The following is a 24,556-nucleotide window of genomic DNA, read 5'->3' as shown; positions in this document are numbered from 1 at the left end:
TGGAGAAATTATATGAACATCTAGTGAGGAGAGAACTTTGCAAAAAGTTTAGGGGAAAAAATAAAAATAAGTTCTCTCAGTGCCATTTCTCAAATTTGGCCCACATAGATGATATGAAATGGAAGGTAGTCTTCAGTGGAGAGATGGTTTCCTTACAGGTTCCGTTTGACTCAATGGACATCATATATATTAGGTGGCTCCGAGCACCAGCTTCCACTATTTCTGGCCTGGAATAGGATGCTCTCTTCACTGCTGTACCATGTTTCCTCAGACTCCCTTGATTATTGGCTGCCTGCCCTTGAGATCAGGGGAGGAAGGAGGTGGGATTGGGTCCCTGTTGGAGCAGTGGGACAGTAAAGTTTAGGTCCCAGTGTTGTACACTAGGACTCAGAACTTGCAGAACAGCTGGCCATAGGCGAAGGAGGATGGTCAAAACATCAGTCTACAATCTCACGCCCAGGAAGCCTTGACTGGTGGTTCTCTGTAGAGTTTGTGGATAAATCTGCAGCCAGTGGAAGTGTCCTGGAGGCACTAGGAAACTGCTGGAAGCTACTCATGTTGTAGGGCTGGCAAATAAACATACTGCCCCTCAGGAGTAGAAACCATTTATCTGGAGAAATGCTTCAATCACAGCAAAAGCTCTGGAGAAGGTATGAGGAAAAATGCATGTGAAACCATCAGGGTGAGCCAGGAAGGGTGGCTTGGTTGTACATTGTTGCTGTACCTTTGCAGAGGCTGATCAGTGTGAAGATGGAGGAGTTGTTGCAGCTATAGGGCATGGGTAGCATTTCAGGAGGGCAGAAGAAGTGACTCTGAGGTCTGTTCAGTCTTCACTGATCAAATTTGGAGGATGTCTGACACAGAAAGTGGGGGCTGTGTCATGAAAGACTGCAAGGCAAGCACTGGTACAGCTGCTTTGGGTTATTACACCAGGTTATGTCCCACAGGATGCTCACTGTGAAAGGTGACCTGACAGCAGAAATGCATTCCAGTATTGGGTATCCCTCAGAGCCTCCAAGCATTCTGGAGCCCACTGGGACACCAAAGAGACTGTTCACCATGCACTGCACATCATCTTCCCTTCTCCACCTTCTGTTGGCTTTCTGCCAAAGAATAAAAGGGCAGAAGTGAGACTGATCATTTCGGATTCAGCATGTCTTAGTAACTTTTGAATAATCAGATGCCCACAGTTGTGCTTCCTTGCTGAAGTCCATACTCAGAGGTATGGGTTTTGGGACAACCGAAAGTAAGCACTGCCAAGTAATGGTGTGTTATCAGAGGGCTCACTGAAGAGGCACGTACCCACCCGCTGCAGAAGCAGCTCACCTATTCTTGAGCACACGGTCACTGCTAACCGGGATGCGGATATCCTCATTGGGTAGTGCTGTGCTACCTGAATGTTAAGTTACAGCTCATGTGAATGACTGCTCATTTCTGACTGTTGGCATATTTCTGCTCTTACTGAGCTCAAGAGTTTGCCTTCTGGGGTGAGGTAGCGATGTGTCATGCTCTCCATAAGCAGTAATTTGAAACTCATCAGTGATTCATTACAGTGACTAAAATGAATACAATTTTCTTTTTGCTAACAAAAATCAAAAGATTGAAGGGCAACCGTTCTTTCATACTGAAAGCTGTAATGGTTCTTAGTCCAGATGTCCCCTTTGCATGAAATGGGGGACAACGATGGTAACATAGGTTCTGTATTTCAAATATTGTAGCACTCCTTTATACATGCACATGACATGCTTTTAAATATATGTTATCATCCAGATGGGTGTTTTGCATCACCAAATGCTTATCAGTAGATAAAAGTTTAAAATTAAGTACGGTTTTATAAAAATTGAGAGAATGGATTGCTTATGGAGTGTTGTAAGTACTGTGGTAGCAGATGATTAATAATCGTAGAAGGACAATATAATATAGGTTGGAAGGGATATCTGGAGGTCATCTGGTCCAGTCTTCTGCTCAGAGCAGGATTAACTTCAGGCAAGGATCAGGTTGGTCGTTGTTTATGAAAATCTCTAGAGATAGAGATAGCACCACTCCTCTGGTCAGTCTGCTCCTGTGCTTAACCATTCTTGTTGTGAAGAATTTTTTTTTTTTTTTTTTTGATGTCTAATCAGTGTTTCCCATGTTGCAGTTTGTGCCTGTTGCCTCTTTCCCTTAAGCTGTGCACTTCTTAGAAGAGTCTGGCTCTGTGTTCCCCTGTAGTCCTCCTTTAGGTAGAGGCAGTCTGCAGTTAGGTGCCCCCCTTCCCCAGTCATCTCTTCTTCAGGCTAAACCAGCCCAGGTCCTCTCACCTCTCCTCATGTGACCAAGTCCTCCAGTCTCTAACCACCACAGTCTTTCTTTGCAGGACACTCTTGTAGTTTGGCAACAGCTTTGTTGCACTGGGTGCCTGAAATGGATCAGGTGCTTCAGATGTACATTCATGAATGCCCAGCAGATGGGCATCACCACCTCCCTGATCTGCTGGCTCTGCTTCTGCAGCTCACTGTGTGATCACCCTTGATCACTGCATGGGTGTACTACTGACTTATGTCCATCTTAGCACCCACAAGAACCGCCAGGCCCTTTTCCGCCTCTGTCCCTGATCTGGAGAAACCCACAGGAAGCCATGTGGATTGTTACAATGTTATGTTTTAGATCTGTTAATCTACCTGTTACCCCCAAAATTACATTAAGAAAACAGTAAATCAAGCACTTGGCTGCTAACAGCAGGATCAGAATTTGACTGGACAAATCAAGTGAGGCAATTAGCATCTCCTTCTGAAAATTAATATCCCTGTACCAGAGTCAACATATTACATGAACGTTCCTCACCTGCAAAGTCAACAGGGTCAAATAGCTTTCAAAAGCCAGTGATGGGAAAAGACACAAACAAATGAGGTGAGTAACACTGTAAACGCTACCGCTGCTTCTGCAGGAGATGCCAGAGCTAAGGCTGATCATACAGCTTTATGTCTACCCTGTTATGAATTAACATCAGGGGTATGTGGTACTGATAGCAGGTGTGTGGTTAACGAAAGTAGCGTTGGTTGGACATCTTTTTATTCTCCGTTGTCAAAGCAGAGTAGTTATTACAGGAGCAGGAAGCCTCCTCCAGAATGGAGGGGGAGGAAATGACTTAAATGTAAACCTGGGCCTAAACACTTTGGAGAGTCAAGATCTAAGCAGGCAGAAACTGCTGTGATCATTGCAAGATGGGTTAAATTGAGCAGCCACTAGGACAAGTGAATCCAGCTGGATTATGGAAAGAGATAATTTCCTTTAGCACAAGCCAAGTGTGTTGGGTGGAAAGAATTATGCTTAGGAACAGGACTGCTTCTTGTGAAGAGAAGCACATTTTAAATTGAGTTTATACCCAACTGTCTTCTTCCCTTTTGAATGAGTGATAGTGTTTTGTGTTACTTGTTTGATTCAGCTGTTTCTACTCTCTTCCATAGTATTTTGGATGACTTTCTCCATGCACTGAACCCTTTGGGGCCATGTGGCTACATTTTATGTGCCCAATGGTCTCAGTAACTGCTCAGGGTGCAAGGTGAAATGGGGCCCATTAGCCTGACAGAGATTTGCACGCCGACTTGCACTTGCCCGAGAACAAGGTAGTCATGGAACAGACATTGTAACTCTGGTGTGTTTACGACAAAGAGCTGGGATAATTTGCAGTGTTGTTTGCTTTTACAAAGAAACCAGCTACATGATTTGGTGTCTTAATTTTAATAAGGCTGTGAGAACCAAGAATTCAGGGCATGCGTGGACAGAGGAATAATCCAAATGGATACAAATGTCTTCTTTGAGGTGGTTTAATGTGGCTGAACCCGTTCATGAAACAGATATTCCCTTTGGGGAGATCACTGAAGAGTGAGTTGACTGGAGCCTGTTGTCCTTTAATGAAGCAGCTACATGTCTCACAAGGACCCTGTGAGCCCATCTTCACACACGTTTGCGGTGAAATGGCGAAAAAGGTACCCCATCAAACTCAGTGAAAGGTAATCAAATTACTCCATTTTTATTTAAGCAGCAAAATATGTAGCTAGATTTGGAAGATCTATGCTCAGGTGCTAGAATCCAGAGTTCTTAGTTATTGAGCAGTTGGAAGTACAGACCTACAGGCTGCACATAACACTGATTGCTTTTGATAGAAATAACGAATATCTTGCTGTTACCATCAAGCCTTGAAACTGACTTCCAGCTAATGACCCAAATAATCTTTACTTGAAATTGTATAATTGAGATCGAAGGCTGTCTGCGGCTTCTAGCTGGTACACAGATTCCACATCCATGAGCTTTTGAGTATGGTCATTGAGCTGAAATGGAGAAGGTTAAAACTCTCATTTTGATTACCAAGCTCCCCCCATCTCCCAATACAAATGTGACATTTTAATTTTACACAGTCCAACTCTTCTTAAATCATCTGTATAAAAACTTCAGATCTTGATTGATGATGGATGAGCTATTGTCTCCTAAAGCACCCAGTTCTCATTACCCTTTAAGACATAGCTTATTAATGATGGACCTGAAGTGTCTTCCCAGTGGGTCATCAGCAATCAAATGTGCTAAGAGATCAAAAGACTTGGTTTGCTATGAAATTTCCAGGCCAAAGCCATTTTCAGATAATTCATTCAGCATCTTGGGTAAAATACGAGTGTTTTCAGGGTGATACAGTATCTGATGACAGGTCCCCATCATCTGAGTGTTGATGGCAAAGACGCAGCACTGTCAGCCTGCAAAGATGCTTCAGCTCTAATGGAGGCTGACCTTGGAAATTAAGGTATCATCAGCATGCATTATATAATATGTATGTGCAGAGTATAACTGTATATGGTGTAGTGTGAAAGCAAGCTGTTTCCTTAGCAGACCATCAGCTTGGAAGGTATAAGATATCTTCTGTTTCACTTTTGAAGTGGTTACAGTGGATGTGCCCAGCAGTTTTTCCTAATTATTTCCCTTGCCTTTCTCTGCTCACTTTAGAACTCGTTCTTTTCCCTCTCACTATGCCTTCTTCCAGTACATCATGCCAGCTGGCTTCATAGCAAAAGAGAATAGCTTTTCATTTGCAACCTTGAATAGCAATAGCAATTTTGTAACCAATTTTATAACAATTTTAGAACCAGATTCTACTGCTAAATAGGTGCCTACAGCCCCTACTGCGTATCAACATCCATGAGTTACTTGCGCTGCAGGATACACTGCGGAATGTGAACATGTTTTGCCAGTTTAATCCACATTAGAAATTAGAGAACAGACCGTGAGGGATTACACTGTACACAAGAAAAAGTCAGCTGGGAAAACGCGCTTTTAACAGATGAATGAAGAAGGGTTCTTTCCATCTCTGGCCTAAACAGACAACACGCTCGCAGAGCGTCCCTTTGCCTTCTTAAGCTTAAGCTTCTGGTTGCTGGTAAAGCATTTTCACTGACTGCAGGCAAACTGATTTTGTTAGAATAGATGTTATGAAGTTAGCCCCTTTGTGAACTTAGGAGACTAAGTATAAATTGTGTGTGATGTACCTAGCTGTGTTCAGTTGCACTTTATGGAAAGACTAAGTGTAAACCGTGTGTTTCATGGTTGCCAGAGACCTCTGTGTTTCCATTTCTCCTGTTAGTATTGTAAGTATTGTATAGTAGGTTACCAAACTTATGTGGTAATGGTTCTGCTTCATCACTAGGCTAATGGAAGCAAGAAAATAGCAGATATAACAGTACATTTCTGATTTAGCTTCCTGAATAAATAACCATTTAATAGAATTTTAATAATATGCAGATATAAGTTCCCCACAATGATTTGGCAGCAATAAGCAAAATAATGACAGAATTCAGTGGTGAGTGCACTTGCTGATTTATTTTCATATAACTTTGGTTACAGAATTACACTGCTTTTAAGCCAGTAAAGTAGCTCTAATAAGGAAGATGGTAAGATTTTGCATTCACTTCAGAATCAAGTGGCAAAAGACCTTGGAACTATTCATTTGCTCAGAGCACTGGCTGCAGCCCTGGTGCCAAAATGGGGGAGCATGGTACTCTTAAGTGTGGCGCTCAGTACCTTACAGGAAGGCATACAAAATTGTCTGACACCTTTAGAAACTCTTTTCCCAATGAAAGCTAGTGGGACTTGTGCTTCAAAACCCCCCTTTGTAACTGTGTCCCTGTGAGTGTAGAAGTCCAAGGGTAATGTTTCCGGCCAGTGCGGCTTGGTAGGTATTTCAGGCAGCAGTTGATAGAGCCGAGTGCTCTGCCTCCTGTCCCAGCAGCAGTGTTGTACTTAGGCTACCAATTTTCCAATGTTTTAGAAAAATTTCTTTCCAAGAAAATTGTTTTAGAAGAGAAAAATGCTCTCCCCAAAATGGTATTTAAAATATGTTCCACTGCGAGGAGTCCTTTTTAGTGCTGCTTTGGCAGAAACTATCTTCTTTCTTCACAGTAGAAATCACAAAATTCACTAGGGGACTTGTAATTCTTTTTCCTGCTCCAGCCTTGGAAAGAGTTCAGCAAAGTGGCACCTCAGGTGTTGCATGCAGGAGAAGAAAGCTCTTTTTGCCTGGCTTCCTTTGCTAGCTCGTCTGCACAGGCAGAGATGCCTGCCTTTCTCCTCCTGTTTATTGTTTAACTTTATCTCTTACTTTCAGTGCTGTAAATTAAAATGAGATGATGACTTTATGATGATGAGTTCATTTTACAGAAACTGTATTGTATATTGATTACGTTTGTGCTTCATTTGCTTAACATGTAACAGGATTTATTAGGCTTTTCCAGGCATTGTTTTTGCTAAGAGAGGGCAGAGAAGTGCAAAATGCATTTGAGTTTAAGTCAGTGAAGCCAATGCATCTGTGCTGATTTACACATGCCAAGGACTCAGCATAAAGAAAAGTAGGATAGCAGGTTGGAACAGGAAGCTAGAAAGGGAACGAATATGGATCCCACAGAGCAGGAAGAGTCAAGCACAAGTACTTTAAAGATTGTACTAAACTTTGAACTTGCGGTTAATTAATATCTGTAAGAGTGAGCCCATCTTTGATATTATTACTCAGGTTTATTAGCACCTCACCGCATGAATGGATCTGTAAACTTTAATCCTGTCACCTGTGAAAAATAGTACTGTGCAGGGCAAAGGAAGATACTGCATCGTGTTTTTGGGGGAGGGCAGCAGGAACAACGCTTATTATTCAGTGTTGAGGGAAGTCAGAGCATTTTCCTTGTTTGCTTTTAATAAATCACAAGGAAAGCAGTCAGCTTTCCTTACAATACAGCAGGGAATCTTTCTGGTTAACTTCATGCAGAAAAAAAGTCTTTCTCCACAAATTGAAACTATGAGAATTACTTTTAGAGTGAGGTGCTGCTTTCTGTACAAGAATGCTTCGAAGTTCCTAGCAGAAAAGAAAATTCGACAGGTATTGTCATGACTGAATGCTCTAAAAACCAGAAATTATGCCAGTGGCAGGTGTTCAGATGTACCAACTGATAGTGACACTATTTGGAATCATATGCAAGTGTTTAAGAAGCTATGAATGTATATTTTACACTTTTTTGTGGCTTGTTAGATGTTATTTTTAATCAGAATCTGGGCCATAATGGATTAGGTAATCCTATATAGCTGGGACAGCACAGAGAAATCATCACTAGTCATGTTTTCAAGTGTTGTTCTAAGTCCTACTTTTTCCCCACAGCAAAATTGCTAACAGATGCTGCATGAGTTTTTTCAGGGATCATAAGAATATCATACAGACAGATCACTGCTGTATCTCTAATCTGGACTCTTTTCTATATGAGAGTATTATTATTATTATTGTTTTCATTTTTAAGCCCCTTTTCAATGAAAAGCCAAGCTTTTAAACCCGAGGTTTCTAAGAAATAGTAATACTCTGAACAGATTAATATGGTGGAAGGATGTATTTACAGATGATCCTTTATTTAATATGTTCTCTTCTTGGGGGCTACCTGCTTTACGTGCTATGGCCTGTAAACCCTGAATATTTAAAAAAAAATATGCAGTAATTTCTTCCTTGTTGTTTGTCAACATCAGCATTCCCACTACAGCTTTTAAAGGTTTTCTTGGGACGTGGGGACTATTGGACAACCTTAATCATTGTTACTACAGTCAAGATTTACTCTTAATGTCTCTGTGAGAAGTGTGACACTCCTGGTTGTGTAGCAGCACTTAATGTCATTCTAAGGTGCCATTAGTAACTAACCTTCAACATCTCTTTGCTGAGGCTTGAATCTCTGACACTAAGCAGTGCAGGAGGTTTTAGCTGCACAGTGCATATTAACTTCAATCAAAGTCACATGTATTTCCAAAGCAAAGGACAATCCGAGAGTCAGGTTAAGAGGAGAAACTGTGAATTTGAACAAGAGTTTAGATGGTAAAAAAAAAAAAGTTATTGCTCCAGAGGAAGCCCTGGTGCTACAGCCAACAACTGTAAGATCATTTTTGTGTTGATATTTGACAAATCAAGTCTTTAGAGATAGGGGAACAAGCCATTTCTTTTTAAGCCAACTGATAAACATGAAAATTAAAAAAACACCCCACTTTTATCTGCTCAGAAACCATCCCTTTGACACAAAGCTTTCAGCACACATGTCAATGGTGGGTTTGGATCATAGTATTTAAGATTTGGGTCATAGATATTATTTCAGTATTTTGGATCATGGTCTGACAGCAACACGGTCTGATCAGAAAACATGCTTTTCCAGACATTGTGATGACTGGACCCTTCCCATTTACTGTGACCCCAGGAAATTCCTACTCCAGCAGAGCACATTAGTTAATTGTATGTTTTAAGTGTTTGTATGTCTTAATGAAATACAGCATAGTGTGGTTGATAGCTTGTATTTTTAAAGTCAGTTAAGTCTTGAAGGTTATTTTACCCACAAATAACGGTACTGTTCCATACTTGATTACACTGGAACAACAGGTAAACTCAATAACTCATCTAGCAGCTGTATGGCTGTCTTCATCAGGTTTCTTCTGCATATAAATGAATGGCTCCTGTTTATACTTGCTCTTCAGTTTTCAGAGTATTAAGTGAGATTACAGTGAGAAATTTTTGCATTTAAATTTCATGCCCTCTCTCTCCAGTACACAAAGCAGCAATAGATTTCATCAGCTGTATGTCTAAAGTCTTACAAGTATATTCTCCTGTTCTTTTATGCAGAAATACTGAATGGAGGGGTGTATGTTGGCCAGAACAAATTCCTTTGCTTCGCAGACACCATTCATTGGCAGGATATCGTGCGTAACCCCTGGGCCTCCAACTTCACTTTGGTTCCAACGAATGGCAGCTCAGGATGTAAGTAACAGTTTTGTGCTTAACCTTGTCACCTGCTCAGCATGAAACATTATAAATATGACCACAAGTTTTCCCTGATCCTCTGTTATGGAGAATTGTATTGGTAAATATTCCCCTTAAGCTGCATTCTTCAAAGTTTGTACGCTGCTTGTAGGATCACTTATTCTAATCTTAACACACTTTGTCTGTAGAGAATATTTATGAACATCATACGTTTTCTGAATTTTCTCTATTCTGCATATTCTTTTTTCTATTTATTGCTAAAGCCACTGGGCTGCTGTGGAAGCACAGACGTTATTGTTTGCTTTCCATTTGTTCCTGCAGCTCAGTCTAGTCCTTGAGTCACAATGGTCTGTCTATGGCATCATAATTAGCTGCTGGAGTAATTAGGGTACAAGCTCATGGATATTCTGACTTTAGATGAAAAATGAACCTCAGAGAAATAGTTATCCTGTTGTCGTATGTGTATTTGTGGAGAGAGAGAGAAAATGCAGAGGATGGGGTGCTCATCACAATACAGCCGATATTTATCTCGTTTTGCTATGTTCTCTCTATTTTAATGCTCTCAATTTCAAACGTGGAGTATCTATGTATTTTGATTAATTTGTCTGATCCATATAATAGAACTGTTTAGGCTGGAAAAAACCTCCAAGATCATTGAGTCTGACCATTAACCTAGCACTGCCAAGACTACCACTAAACCAAGTCCTGAGCACCAGATCCACACATTCTTTAAATACCTCCAGGGAGGGTGGTGACTCAGCCACTTCCCTGGGCAGCCTGTTCCAATCCCTGACAACCCTTAAGGGCAAGAAATTTTTCCTACTATCCAATCTAAACCTCCCCTGGTGCAACTTGAGGCCATTTCCTCTCATTCTATCCCTTGTTACTTGGGAGAGGAGACCAACAGCCACCTTGCTACAACCTCCTTTCAGGTAGTTGTAGAAAGCGATAAAGTCTCCCCTCAGCCTCCTCTTCTCCAGGCTAAACAACCTCAGCTCCTTCAACCTCTCCTCATAAGACTTGTTTTCTAGACCCTTCACCAGCTTTGTTGCCCTCTCTGGACACACTCCAGCAACTCAATGTCCTTCTTGTACTCAGGGGCCCAAAACTGAACACATTATTCAAGGTGTGGCCTCACCAGTGCTGAGTACAAGGGCACGATCACTTCCCTACTCCTGCTAGCCACACTATTGTTAATACAAGCCAGGATGCTGTTAGCCTTCTTAGCCAACACCCCCAGGTCCTTCTCTGCTGGGCAGCTTTCCAGGCACTATTCCCCAAGCCTGTAGCATTTCATGGGTTTGTTGTGACCAAAGTGCAGGACCCAACACTTATTGAACCTCATACAGTTGGCTTTGACCCATTGACCCAGCCTGTCCAGGTCCCTCTGCAGAGCCTTCCTTCCCTCAAGCAGACCAACACTCCTGCCCAACTTGGTGTTATCCGCCAGCTTACTGAGGGTGCGCTTAATTCCCTAATACAGATCACTGATAAAGATATTAAACAGAACTGTCCACAACACTGAGCCCTGGGGAACACCGCTTGCGACCAGCTGCCAACTGGATTTAGCTCTATTCACACAACTCTTTGGGCCCATCCATCCATCCACTATGTGTTTCACCCAATGAAAAGTACACCCATCCAAGTCATGAGCAGCCAGTTCTTCCAAGAGTATGCTGTGGAAAACGGTGTGAAAGGCTTTGCTAAAGTCTAGGCAGGCAGCATCCACAGGCTTTCCCTCATCCACTAGGTGGGTCACCTTGTCATAGAAGGAGATCAGGTTAGTCAAGCAGGACCTGCCTTTCATGAACCCATGCTCACTGGGCCTGGTCACCTGGTTATCCTATATATGCTGCATGATGGCACTCAAGATGGTCTGCTCCATAACCTTCCCCAGCACTGAGGTCAGACTGACAGGACTGTTGTTCCTTGGATCCTCCTTCTGGCCATTTTTGTAGATGGGCATCACATTTCCTAACTTCCAGTCAACTGGGACCTCCCCTGTTAGCCAGGACTGCTGGTTAATGGTTGGAAGTGGCTTCTGCCGGCTCATTTCTGTATTTCCCTCTATTTATCTTCTGTAGTGTTTTGATGATTCTTGCAGCAATAATGAATTCTAGTGAATGGTGGTGGCAGTGATACAAAGTGTTTAGGTAAAGTATTCCTTAATATAGTAAAGTGTATTCAAAATTAATACCATGTGATTAAACAGTACCCTCAGGAAGAAGTTTATATCTGGTGTCAGGAGTGACACCGCAGCAGACATACTGTGCTGAGCATTGCAGATATAGGGACATTCTGGGTCGCTTACTGTATCCTAAAGTGTCCCTCAAGGATGTTTAAATGACTGAATTTTCTCTTTATCTTCCACTACAGCCAAGAAACAACTTCAGTTGCATGTTAGGAATTCAGATTAAAAAAATTAGACTCTGGGTAAAGACCATTTGATGAGTCCCCATAATTTCTAAACAACAACTTGTTTTAACCAAGTGCTTTGTGGTATAATAGATTTTATGTAAGGCTGACTTGCTTTTGTGCGTCTCACCTGCTACCCTCAAAAACAGAGCACAGGTACTCGAGATACGGCTTCCTCTGGGAGTCTGCCAAACTCCACTCCTCCTCGATCTTCCAACTCCGGAGCTGAGGCTCATCTGTTCTGGCTTCTGTCTGGAAAGCTGACATAGTTGTAATGCAGCCAGCTATCTTATTTGCATATTTAAAAAGCCTCGTCACTGGTGATGATCAATTCTAAACAGAACTGATCAAACCTTTGAAGGTTAGGGAATACCGGTACCCTTTTATGAGTCATTACTTCAACAAGAAAAAGACTTGGTTGTTATTCTGTTTTGTTCTGTTACTGGGTTTTTCTTTTAACCTTTGCCACTTCTTCAAGACAAATGCTTCCGCAACAGAAAGGTAATAAGCTCTTTTTAAAAAGCAGCCAACATCAATACTATCTTTTTGAGCTAATGGAAGTTTTACTGGTGACTTCGGAAGAATCAGAAAATGATCAGCGCTGAGTACTTTTAGAATCACACCCTTAAAGTAATAAAGGCAAACATTAGCTGCCACAGGAAGATGAAAGAATGTATGTACCTAGTCCAGTTTTCTTAAAACATTTTTTCATACCTTTTGAGTTGTTTTGAAACAGGGAAGGAAAAATTTGCGCTTTTCCATTAGTGCTTGATAAACCTGATAAACAACATTATTTCAATGATGATTGAAAGCTATGTACCAAGGTAACCTCATTAAGATAGCCACCAAATTTTGCCTTTTTTTAAACTTGCTTGGAATGGAGCAGAGCTCAGTTGGACTGTATTTAATTTAATAAACATAAGTGTCCTTCTCCAAGAAACTGGATTTCAATACTATTCATGAGTCCTGTGAAATTTGATTAAATTAGCTAATCCAAACCATTTCTGTCCTCACAACTTAAATAGTGGTAATCTAAACTCTGTTATACAGAAAGCCAACAAATGGCTAAAATGGTTTAACAAAGGTGTTAAGGCTTTGGGAAATGAAGAATTCAGGTACAGAAATCACCATCTAAAATAGCCTAAAATTAAATAGCTGTCCATGTGTGTGTGCGTGCATGTATTACATACACATGCACACACAGAGCTGTGTGTATATGTATAAAGTCTTCAAATGAAATCACTCATATATGGAAACTTATTACTACCTGTCAAGAGGTAGGAGAAAGGGAATGTGCTACACCCGTTGTTTACGAAAGAATTAAGACAACTTATTTGTACTGGTGAAGAAATGTCTTGGAGGCATGAACACTGAATTATAACCCTAGAACGGAAGTCAGTGTAGAGTATCATTAAATAAGGTACATTCTTCTAAAATTTGGCTCACGGGTCACTTTTCATAATCTGCTAGGCAACACGGGTGCTTGCTGGGTTCAGTCTTGCTATTTTTCCAGTGCTGCAAACGATGCTCAGTGCATTACAAACTCTGTGGTACTTTTCTGCACAGACTGTGAATCATGCTTTTTGACATCCAGCATGTAAATATATTTACTGTTATTTTACATGAATGTATTAAATTGCCTGAAGTCTCAGGTGCCTCCTATCAAGCACAAATCTTGGCTAAGTCCATTGGAACCGACTAAATGATTCTAAATACACGTTGCTTGGCATTACTGAGACTATCCAAAATGCAAGAGATGTCAAAGAAAGCACTCTGGGACTTTCTGTGCTAGGATATCTTGAATAGAATGAGTGGGTTTTACTGCTTATCTAAGAGCCTTTACGGGAGAGGGAGAATGTCTGTTAGAGAGGGTGCATCAATTCATGAATGTAAACCAACCAAACCTCTGTGTCGAGCTCAACAAAGGCCATTCTAGTAGTAATTTAGGAAAGTCAGTGTAAACCTGTGATCATGTAAGACCTGGGTAGATGCATCGGCCTGTGTGCCATGTTTAGCTGTGACTGGCAGGACTGGAGGGTAGCTTATGCCCCAGGAATTGTTAGGGCTGTTTCACCGTGGCCACCTCAGTAGTGCTCCCTGGCAGAGAATATTTTGGGGACAAAAGACTGCAAACTGCCATGAATGTCAGAATCAGACACTTCATAATTCCAGCAGGTCCTAAAGCCTAAACCACAGTTTGGTGTTTCGGCCTCACTAGTGTTGTTTCCAACAGTCAGTAGCAGGTGTGAAATCTCCCAAAAGGTGTCTACATGTCCGAAAGAACAAGGGCCCACCTTTAGAGAAGAGCCCAACCTACAACACTTGCTGGGCTTTTGCCAATGCCAGAGTGGACTCCAGCAGGTTGATACAAGTGTGCTCTCATACTGGGATCACCCGTGCATCAGCGTGGGTGTGCGCTCAGGGCTCAGCTGCACTCCATGTTCGTCTTCCCCATGAGGGAGCCAACACTGCAAGCTGTGGTGCTGCTCTCTTCCCCAGCCAGAAAGAAGAGCTGATAATGGTCCCACTTCAGGGATAATTTCACTTGGAACCCTCCGAGCTGCTCCAAGGCAATCAGCAAAGGAGGAAGACAAAAGGGCGGAGTGAAATGAAGATGCTTTGAAATAAAATCAGTCCCCTGCCTCTGTGCTTGTTACATGCCTTGGATCTGCTGACTCTGGAAATTCCCTTCATTTACATCAGTGCTAGACAGAAGAGAATATGGCCAGTGAATTCTGGGAATAAAGCTTTTCTGATTCCCTTCTTCGTGGGCTTTCATTGTCACATCACTTGTTAAGAAGCCAGCTGAAAAGGCTGTGGCATCTTAACTGCTATGATAGAAATACTGCAGACATATGAATCCTAAGTGCTGGTTCTCCTCTTTTTTTTTTCTTTTTCTTTAGCCTGAAATGCATTATACCCATTGCTTCATGTTCTGATCAAATGCATGCAGAAAAGCTCATGCTAGAGGCCTTTGAATTACATGGTCTTACTGCTAAGATGAATACAGCCAGTGGCTGCCAGTGCAGAGCTCAGCGTGTACTGCTGAAATGTCATAAACAAATGTTGTTCCAGGGACCAAACATACTTCAGCTCTCCGACAACAGATATCTTTCTGCCTGGCATCTTGACGCATACTCTGAAATAATTCTAGCATTTACTGTTTGCAGAGCTTTCCCATACTGGTATCTAATACCTGAAGTTTTTTAAAGTAATTGCACCTTGAAAGGAGCATTCCCCTTCTATTTACCTGAAATCAGCGCTATCAGCCTGCCGTTTTTAAGATGGGCACCTTGCAGTGGGAATCTCAAAAGTGCTTAACTGTCTAAGGAGCAACATTTTCCCTTTATGTTACTGAATTAGTTTCTGCAATGATAAAAATCTGTTTTCTCTCCTTCCAAAAATAAGCCATGAATTCAAGCATTAGCCAAGCATGCTAAAGCTATGCTTTGCAAGACATATTCCCCTGTAACTACATCCACTTGTTGGATTTAGTCCCTTAACTGAAGAGCTGGAGCTTTGCCCTTGAAGCCGGAGGTGCAGTTCCCAGAGATGGTACAAGAAATAAAGCAGGAAATAAGGATTAGAATTCTTGCCTAAAATGACTCTAGATTGGTAGACAACTCCTCTCTGACCAGCTTTAGGGAAAGTACAGTGAAAACTCAGCTGCTTTGATAAGTGTCCTCAGCACCCTCAATGTCCTCCTTGGTTTGGTAGTTAGCAGGAGCTGGACTAGCCCCACATTGCGCCAGGTAAGCTCTTTTGCAGGATTCGACAAGGACCGTAATATTAAATCAGAATTTTCAGTAGAGCTTTACTTTGAGGTTTTGTTTCACAGCGAAGCCTGAAGGGTTTGAATTATTATGTTGAGGTAGCTTGCATAGCTAATAGCATAGGTTCAAATAAATCAATAATGCATTTAAAAATACTGAAACTATATGGATGCATGTTGATGATGGGGCTGGTAACTGGGTAATAAAGATTTAAAAATTACTTTCCAATGCTGCTTTTTGAGAAATTATTCAAGAAGAATGGTGGCATCTGCCCAGTTGTGAAAACTCAGCTCTGTGAAAATTAAGCCCATTTTAAAGTATTGTCCTGAACTGGAATTTCTGCTCAGACTCTGAAGTGCTGTGAGATCTGTGGAAGATTTTTTCTTGGCTTGATCTGGCTCTTCGACTGAGCCCATTAGCTGTGAAAAAAGCTGGATTTTTTTGCAAGATATTTTTTCATGCAGAACAACTTCAGTTACTTGCTATTCATAACATAGTGCTCCTCTGCCATTGCTTTGTATCTAACTGCACCTGGTAATGTAAAAATACCCAGTTTCTGAGCTGTGCAGAAGTACTTCTACATTGTTACATGATGCATATGAAGAAAAGGCCTGGTCTTTAGCTGTGTACCTGTGATTCAATAAATCCCATGATGTATTCAAGGGAAACACTGCTTTAAAATATCTTTCCTCTTTTTTATCTATTGATTCATGGATTTTTCAAGGGCAAAAGAAGCCTTGAAACATCATTAGCCCTGATTTCCTGTATGCGGAGGCCCTGAAGTATCACTCTCTTGCCTGGCATTGAGCTGAGTAACTTTCCTTACCACAGCGTATCTTCCAACCCAGCTTTGAGTTTCAGAAGCAGCCCCAGCCCCAGAGTGGCTGGAGCTCCCGCAGCCACTGGGTGGGGCGAGTGTGGGGCTTTGGACCTCTGTATGCTCTTCTGGAACTGGTCTGAAGCTTTACAGAAGTGCAGCCATCCCTCAGGAAGCTCGTTATTTCCCTAGTATTAAAAGAAATAATAGTAGATGCCTTTATTTTCAATTTGGACACAGTTTTAAAGTGCAGATATTGTTGCCTCTTGCACCTTCTCCAGCTAGCTCGAAGAACTCTCCCATAGCCAGCATTTTTTCCCTGCAGAAATGGCACGTACAGTGTAATCAGCTCACCTCTTGATCTTTATTTCATAAGCTAAACAGATAGAGGGTCTCACATCTCTCACGGTGAGGAATTTCTTTCCACCTCTAAAATAATTTCAGTTGCTCTTCAATGTGAAATATCTGTATTTTTCAGTGTGCTTTTAGAAGGTGGAAACCAAAGTGTGCATAGTGGTTTATTACTGAATTTAACCAATAGCCTGCAGAAGTAAAAATTGTATCCTTTGTGTTTCAGTGTCACATGAGGAACCCGATGTTCGGGCTGTTTTAACATCTGTGTGCTTTAAGAGACTCCCCGTTTTCCAGAAAATGTTGCCTGCATGCTTTATTATGAAACGTGCAATCTTAGTTTGGCTTTATAAAAGACATTTGGTGTGAGTGACTCCAGCTTGCCTGCCAGCCTGGCTCACGCTCTAATACTGCCTGCTCTTCACTGTAATTTGCTGGGGTTTCAGTCTTCCTGTCATCTGTATGTTTTACTGCCTGGGATTTTTTTAATAATTTCTAAACCTTTGGCTGGAATATTAAAAAGCATCAGTTCTGCGATGATCCCTGGGGAGCCACACCCCAATTGTATTATAGTTGCTCATTTACAGTTACTTCTGGAGAGCCCCCAATTAGCTGGTTATTAATGCATTTTTCCATATGTTTTATTAATATTGAAACATAGAGACAAATATAATTAAATGTTTACCATTTAGCCACTGCTGTGCATTTTAATTAAAGGAATAGAATATGGACTAGCCAGCTGCACAGTTGCTTATGAAGCCAGCTCTTTGTTCTCCTGGTGCAGACAGTCCAGGCTGTGATTGACCTTACCTGGGTGCAGGTGTGTTTGGAAGCATTAAAGCTCAATCTGACGTACTTATCTCTGTATAGTATGTAGTTGCTTGATGTGAGTCAGTGGACCCAGTGAGCTGGGTCCATATTCTTTTTTTTCCTTCCGTTTCTTCATTTCCTCTGTTACATTCTCTTTAAGAGTTGCTTTATTTAGTTTATCCTGCTACCTCATTGGCCCTGATAACTGAGAGTTTGCTGGGTCATGTTCTACTGCAAGTTTTCAACATACTAGCAAAAGGAGTAATACAGTTTCTAAAAAATGTACTACTTTAAAATATTTCAGAAATAGGAACAATTTAGTAGAAACTTAGTTTAGCAGAAATGTCCCTTTATATCAGACTAGTTTAAGGCCAAAAGCTCCTTACGTTATTTTAAATTTGTAGAGGAGAAAATCAGCCATGTGGATATGTGCATCCTTTTCAGCATACCTAGTATGTTCTTGTAGTGTGTTTCACAACAAGTGTGAGTTGATATTTGCATGGGATTTTGTATAAGTGATAAGCTTTGTTCTCCTCTGGGTGTTAACAGTCCATGTTTGGAGTTGCTGACAAGGGCTGTAGGTGAATTTGTGTACCGCCACTGGTTGCAGCTATAGAATGAGGTCTGATGGGTAGCCAGCCTATTGATTTAATGTTCAGTAGTGGCCTTGTAATTCTTCACAGAGCACAGTAACTCATTTTTTGTACCAGTAGTTGCAGTATTAGAAAAGGATCATTTTTACAGATAGTGACTTATCTGGAAATTTATACTTGGGTCAAACCATTGGGTATTTAATTCTGAAGTAATTATGTGATAGTTATGAAGAACAGGGTTCCTCAAATCCGTGCAATCTCTCCCCAGAGTCCCAACCTTCCAGTTCTCAGTTACGCTATGGCTAAATTGTATGACATGCTACTACAGATGTGCACAGCAGTGCTTCCAACTGGACCATCCAAAACAGACTGGTGTGCAGGACCAGTCCCGCTACCATTGGAAGCCACACTGATGAAGTGGGGAGTCTTGGATCAGAGCAGGAGGTAGGATAGAGTCCTTTCCTGCAGTAAAAATGCCATCAGTTAGTAAAAAAAAAAAATCAGAAGAGCTAAACACAGTGTAGATATAAGGACATAGAAAGCTTTCCTTTAGACCAGTGGATGCTACTGTAACAGCAGACAATTATGTGTAAATCAAGCCCTCAGTACCAAGACACAAGTGAGCACATGCGTTTTGTCCAGTTACTCCTGCAAGATACTTTGTGCTTTTTCAGAGCGCAAGGATTCTGCCCTACAGAAGGCCAGAGTAACAGTAGTATATTTATATATGCTGGCAAAAAGAAAAGAGGGAAGTGACTAATTCATGCTTAAAGCCAACTTTCAGAATAGCTAGTGTATCATTTCTAGTGTACGTCTAAATTGGAAACTACCTACAGAGAAAATGGCATTTGAGAGAGACATTTGTTATTGTGGAGTTTGTTAAATTATAACCTTTCATTGAGGTTATTACTTGAAGTTCAATTAACATTTTAAATATATGTTTGGAGACCAGCGAATAGGGCCTCTGCAGACAGGTGGTCTTAGTACAGAATGCGTTCCCTGCCGCCAGTGTCACCGTGGCAAAGCCAGGAGGAGAAGCTGTTCTTTTCAATAAAAAGCCACAAATAACTAAACCATTTTGTGAAAGCTCCTTCCGTGTGGAACACACTTCAAGGGCTTGCAGCATTGCATTTTAGCAGCAGTTACAGTTTCATGGATACCTCAGTTGGAAAGAAAAATTTATATTAGAACTGAATAGCAAGTCCTGCAACCACTTCTCCACCCCCACGCCCCCAGTATACATAGAGGTTGCTTTTCCTACCATTAAGGCGTCTCTAGTCAGGACAGAAATTATTTATTTACCTGGAACTGAAAGATTAATATAGTAACAGAAGAAATTTATTTTAAAGAATAGTTTTTGCCAAGCATATGTAACTGAAGATGGAGGAATACATGAAATCCAGTGATATAAATGAACTTGTTTTGCATCAGTGTGGCAAGCTGAACTGCTTGAAGTTGCCTGTAATGTTTTTCCTCAACCCAGAACAGTGTGTTGTGAATAAAGGGAATCAGTTTAGTTTCCCTAATAAATACCTTCAGCCAGCATTTTCAGAAGGGATTTGTCAATTGGCGAATGCCCTTGGAACAGATTTGAAAGGCAGGCAGATGTGGCATTTAATGGAAATACGATGCCCCTAACAGTTGAGTTCACTGAATAAAAAAGTAAGTAACAAACACAAGTATACCTAGCTAATACGAATAAATAATGCTGTGAGGAACAGAACTCCTTAGGATGCCAAAGCCTAATCCAGGGATCTAACAAAGGAACTGCTACAAAGCTGGGGATCTTTAGGAGCAGTGGACACAGAAAGGAGGGCACTGAGAAAGCCAGCATTAACATTTTCTTAAGAACCTCGGACATGGGCATCACTCTGCAGTGAAAAAATATATTTTTCAAAAAGATAAACGAAAAATACCCAACCCCAAAACCAACCCCCTCCCTGCCAAAGTGCTGACCTTGTTTTACTGAGTATCCTCCTCCCTTCTTACAGGGTGAAAGTCACCCACCAAGTGGCACAGTTTACCATGCTGATGTATAAAAATATTACAAGGTGGCACTAGTTCTGTAGCTGCAGAATTTAAGTGGTGGTCCACATAGTAGTGTGTGGCAACTCTTGGTAATTGCTTATCTTTTAATGGCAACCTGTGTGTGTATAATGTATTACTGTATACCACCTGTTTATAAGCAGATTGGCATTTAAGCAGTTCATTGCACAAGGGAGAGACTTTCAGTTTAAATGAAAGCATCCCTTTCCATTATAAGCAGCATGCTTTATCACAAACACTAGTGTTTCCTGAAAGTAGGAAATAAACCACAAATACTCCAAATATTTAAAATAGTCTAACTGAATGGTAATTGGCAGATTTGCTGTGAGTGGTGGGTGGGTGGGTGGAATTGGTCTTTCACAGGGAGCTCCAGCTGTTCTAGCTAGCTGCCTTTGAAGAGCTGCTTAGGGAAAGAGGAGGAAAAGAAAGACTCTAAAATCATCCGCTTAATTGCATCTACTGATTCTTGAAGCTGCTGTGTACCTCCGACACTTTTGAAATTGTCTGTTGTTAGATCTGCAAGATGCATGTCCCAGCCACCAGCTCAGAGCAGGCTTGGTTGGTGCTGCTGCGCAGGGCTTGAGGGTAGGTGCATCGCTCAGTGGCAGTAGGTGGGTGCAATGTTGGGACTAGCCAGCCAGCATCGTGATGGGTTTCTCCCAACACACTCTTCTATTGCTTGCATAAAACACAAAACCACCTCAAGCCTATATTGCTATCATATCTGTGTATTTTTAAGGATGCCTGTTTCAGCAGAAATTCTTAGAACTGCCACTGAAGTTCCTGTCCTGCTTTTGTGGACAGCCTGGCTAAAGAGCTCTGGCCACTGGTCTGCTCAAACCCACAGCCGTTTTGTGATCCCTTCGCACCTCCTGCAGGGGAAATGACAGTGCTGTGCCTTCAAATGAAGCTGAGTGAAGAGAGCGCAGTTTCTGTCTGGTGAACAACAGACAAGGTATAGGAAGTAGCAAAGCAAAAAAGAAGAGCGTATTTTACACTGCTGCAGTCCCTCATGCTTTCTGTCCCCAGGTAGGAACTCCACATTCATACCTCCTTGGGCTAGTATTCAAAGGAGCTTTTACATCTCAAAATCTTGCTTCTGGTCCTCTTGTAGGAACTTGTAATCTACTTTCAAAACCTCATAAAAGCCATCATCAGTGAAGTGTTCTGGCATAGGGGAAACGTTGGGAATATTTGCAGAGTAAAATACTTAATCCAAGGTTTTCAAGTGGTTTTATACAAATTGCTACATATGAAAACAACTTCATACTGAATTTGTTGTATTACACCTACATGACAGTCACGGAATGTCCACAAACAGCATCACCTCTATGCAGATCTCTGATAGCTGAAGATTTTCCAGGAAATTGCAGTCTAAAATTTGTTTGTATGGTTGTTTTCAATGAATATTTGTGGATAGCAAACAACCGAATCTAAATATCAGAGTATATGGCCAAGCTTTGTTTTCCAACAGAGGTAGGGCTTCTGTTGTCCAAGTATTGTTTTGTAATAATCAGATTTGTTTTGAGTAGCCAGAGATACCTTTTGAATAAGCAGTTACATTTGAATAAGCATATTATGATACTTTTCAAAAGTTTGTCTAAAACTGGACTCCAGATTTCATGGGAATGGGGAGTTCCTTTTCAGTATTTCCATCTAATTGAGTCAAAAGTGGGTTAAACCAATAGCCCACCTAACTGCACCCAGCCAGGCTATAGGAATATTACATGGCATCAAGAAAAAGTAAAATAAAATTTAAAAGCCACTTCAATTTCAACTTCTCATTTCCTTTCTTTGAGGTTATTACTTTGTTTAAAAAATGAAAACTGTATGCCCCTCTGTTCGAACTTTATTACTGCTTTGGCAGCATTACAGGAACATTATTACAGGACATTATTTTGACTTATGTGGTATTGACTGACTTGATCTGTTTGAGGGGTGGAGGAGTTGGTATTAAACAAGCATAAGAACACCCTCAGCTTTGACACTTACTTTTCAGTGTGTCTTCGAGGTTGTTGAGAACCTGCTTTGAAAATCTCCTCTAACAGTGCGGGGATTTCTCACCCAGTGTTACACATTGTATCCAAAAAAAGAAACCTGTGTCTGCATCCTTCCGTTCGCAGCCAGGATTATGCATGGGACAGTAAGTCTGCTGCTGCACCTGAGGACAGATACCTGGCTTAAGATTTATTACAGGCACTAATACAGGTGCATATCTGATTACTGTGTTCAATAGGAGCTGCTGCTGCTTCACTTGTTTGTGTTTTTTAATTTCATGTGTTGTCACACCACAAACAGAAGCACCTGTTGCTGTGAGCCAGAATAAAAAGCACCTGGGCTGAGAGCTAATAGGCAGTATCCTGGGGCAAGGTGGCTATTGCAGCGTTAGTTGTTGCAATAGCTGCTTCTTAGATATGAAATTTGTGCACCTCAGGACACCCCATGCACAGGAAGGAGCCCATTAAAATAGTACCACCTGGGGCAAACTGGGGAAAATGTTGAAATAAATATAAAGGCATAGAAGATGTTGGCTTTTTATGGTCTCTGTCTGCTGGGAATCTGCAGTGCTTACCTGCCTGCTGCCTTCCCCTTATTGACCTGTCTTCTGCTCACAATTTTCCTCAATAAGAAGGTCTTTTCTTTCCTTGTACAAAATAAATCAGCATCTTAGGAGTTCCCCAGATTGTGGGGGAGCAGGGTTCAGTTTCCTACCTTGCCCAAAGGCATTCAATCCCATATCTCCTATCTCCCACCTCCCAGGCGAAACTGCCCCAGGTTGGTCTGTTAGGGCCTTTTCTACTGCTTCTTTTGGAATTTCAGGTATTCAGTAGTCATCAGGTAAGATACAGAAATAGTTCTGGGGGCATGGACTGATCCTTAGATGTACCTCTTCCCCAGTGATCATAACCACTGAGCTGTGGGGCAAGAAGTCAAGAACAGTTGTGTGATGTGTCCAGCTCTCTGCCTTTGGGGCCAGTGAGCTCCCTGCATCGTAGGGAGAGATGGGTGCATGATGCTCTGTGCTCTCCCCTTCCAACAACCTGCAGACTGTTTCTTGGGTAGCTGTTCTGGTAGGCAAGAGTCTTCATCACACTGCAATAGCCACCTTGCTGGAACATCTCCCTCTCCTCCTGCACAGAGGAAAGGGAAAATAAGAGCTACCCCCTGTATTTTGAAGTGGTCTGGGGCTGTTGGTCTGCGTGCTTTGAGGATGATCTGGATGAGGAAGGGTGTTTCATTTCTACCCCAGTGTAGACCCCCGTTAGACAGAGACCAAGCTGCTCTGCTGCTCAGGAAGAGAGGTCCTGCTGCAAGTGTGTGAGGAGGGGCAGTTATCTGTGGCTTACTGGAGGGGGATGTTTTTTTAACAATAAGATTACAAGGAAAGATTACTGAGGGCTTGTTGTTCTTGATGAGCCTGCCAAGCAGCAGGTATGACTTGACCTATCCTCTTAGCCTTCTGGCTGTGTCTCCCCATTTGCTCAGGATCCCTCTGTGTGTGTTCAGAAAGGCATTTGACGCTGATTGGAACTAATTCACCGCCACAGTGGGGGGAATTCACTTACATTACTCTGTGCTAACCGCTATAAGCAGTGATAATTAATAGCTCCTAATTGCTTAATCAGTGTAAAGTTTTAGACTATGTCATATGTGAAGTGTTTTATTTTGTGTGGATGACTAAACCCCCAATTAATGCATCGAGTCATACAGCCTTACCAGTGCTGTCTGTTCCAGGCAGAGAAAAATAACCAGTGTCTTCATTACCCCCCCTCAGGTCCCTTTCTGTAGTCATTACTGTGGCCTGAAGACATTTCTCTCTAGCAGCTGAAGTAATGTTACAGTGAGCTTCCTATCAGCTCAGAGCTGTCAGCGATAGATACAAATCCACCGGCCTGAGCCTGTTCGGTGCTGCTGACATCCTCTTCTTGACTTTCCATTTATTCCTTTACCTCTGGTGGCCAATCTCTCTTAAAATCCAAACTGTCTGCTACCAGACTATCTATCTGTAATTTCACAGTTCTTGGCAGATCCCAGGTCCCTATGCACATGCGAGTGTTTTCTCAATCCCACATTACTCAGGAAAATGCATCCCCCCCCTTGAGTATTCAGTTTTTGTTTTCTTCAGTGCTGGTTCAGTTTTATCACCGTTCCCTCTCCCCGCTCGCCCTCACACTGTCCCCGTATCTTGCCCTGTGCCTGTCTTTCAGGGCGTATCTCTCAGATTGTTTTCATTTCTCAGACCTATTTCCCATGCCAGTTTCTTTTCAACTGCCTGTGTGTGAGTACCTCTCCATTTGTGTGCATCTCTTCTTATCTACTGAGGAAGACGAGGGGAAGACAGAGGCATTGAATGACAGAGTTGGAAGTCCCTATCAGAAGCGATCATTAGAGGGAGTTTCCTTTCACTGTTATTCAGCCCTAGGGGTCCCTGTATGCTGGATGCGCAAACACCTGGCAG

General features: G+C 41.8%; 1 protein-coding gene across 4 annotated transcripts in view; it reads left to right on the top strand.

Moving 5' to 3' along the window:
• ERBB4 (erb-b2 receptor tyrosine kinase 4) overlaps window positions 1-24,556 on the top strand; it is a 651,514-nt gene that overhangs the window by 418,267 nt on the left and 208,691 nt on the right. For all 4 annotated transcript variants that reach the window (XM_064452102.1, XM_064452100.1, XM_064452103.1 and 1 more), the window contains exon 4: window positions 9,155-9,289. In XM_064452102.1, coding sequence (XP_064308172.1) covers window positions 9,155-9,289 — 135 coding nt within the window. The remainder of the gene's footprint in view (window positions 1-9,154; window positions 9,290-24,556) is intronic.

The sequence above is a fragment of the Phalacrocorax carbo genome, chromosome 5 (assembly GCF_963921805.1).
Source record: "Phalacrocorax carbo chromosome 5, bPhaCar2.1, whole genome shotgun sequence".
Taxonomy (NCBI): Eukaryota; Metazoa; Chordata; class Aves; order Suliformes; family Phalacrocoracidae; genus Phalacrocorax; species Phalacrocorax carbo.
The sequence above is the reverse complement of the archived record's forward strand: the minus strand, read 5'-3'. Positions and strand labels throughout refer to the sequence as shown.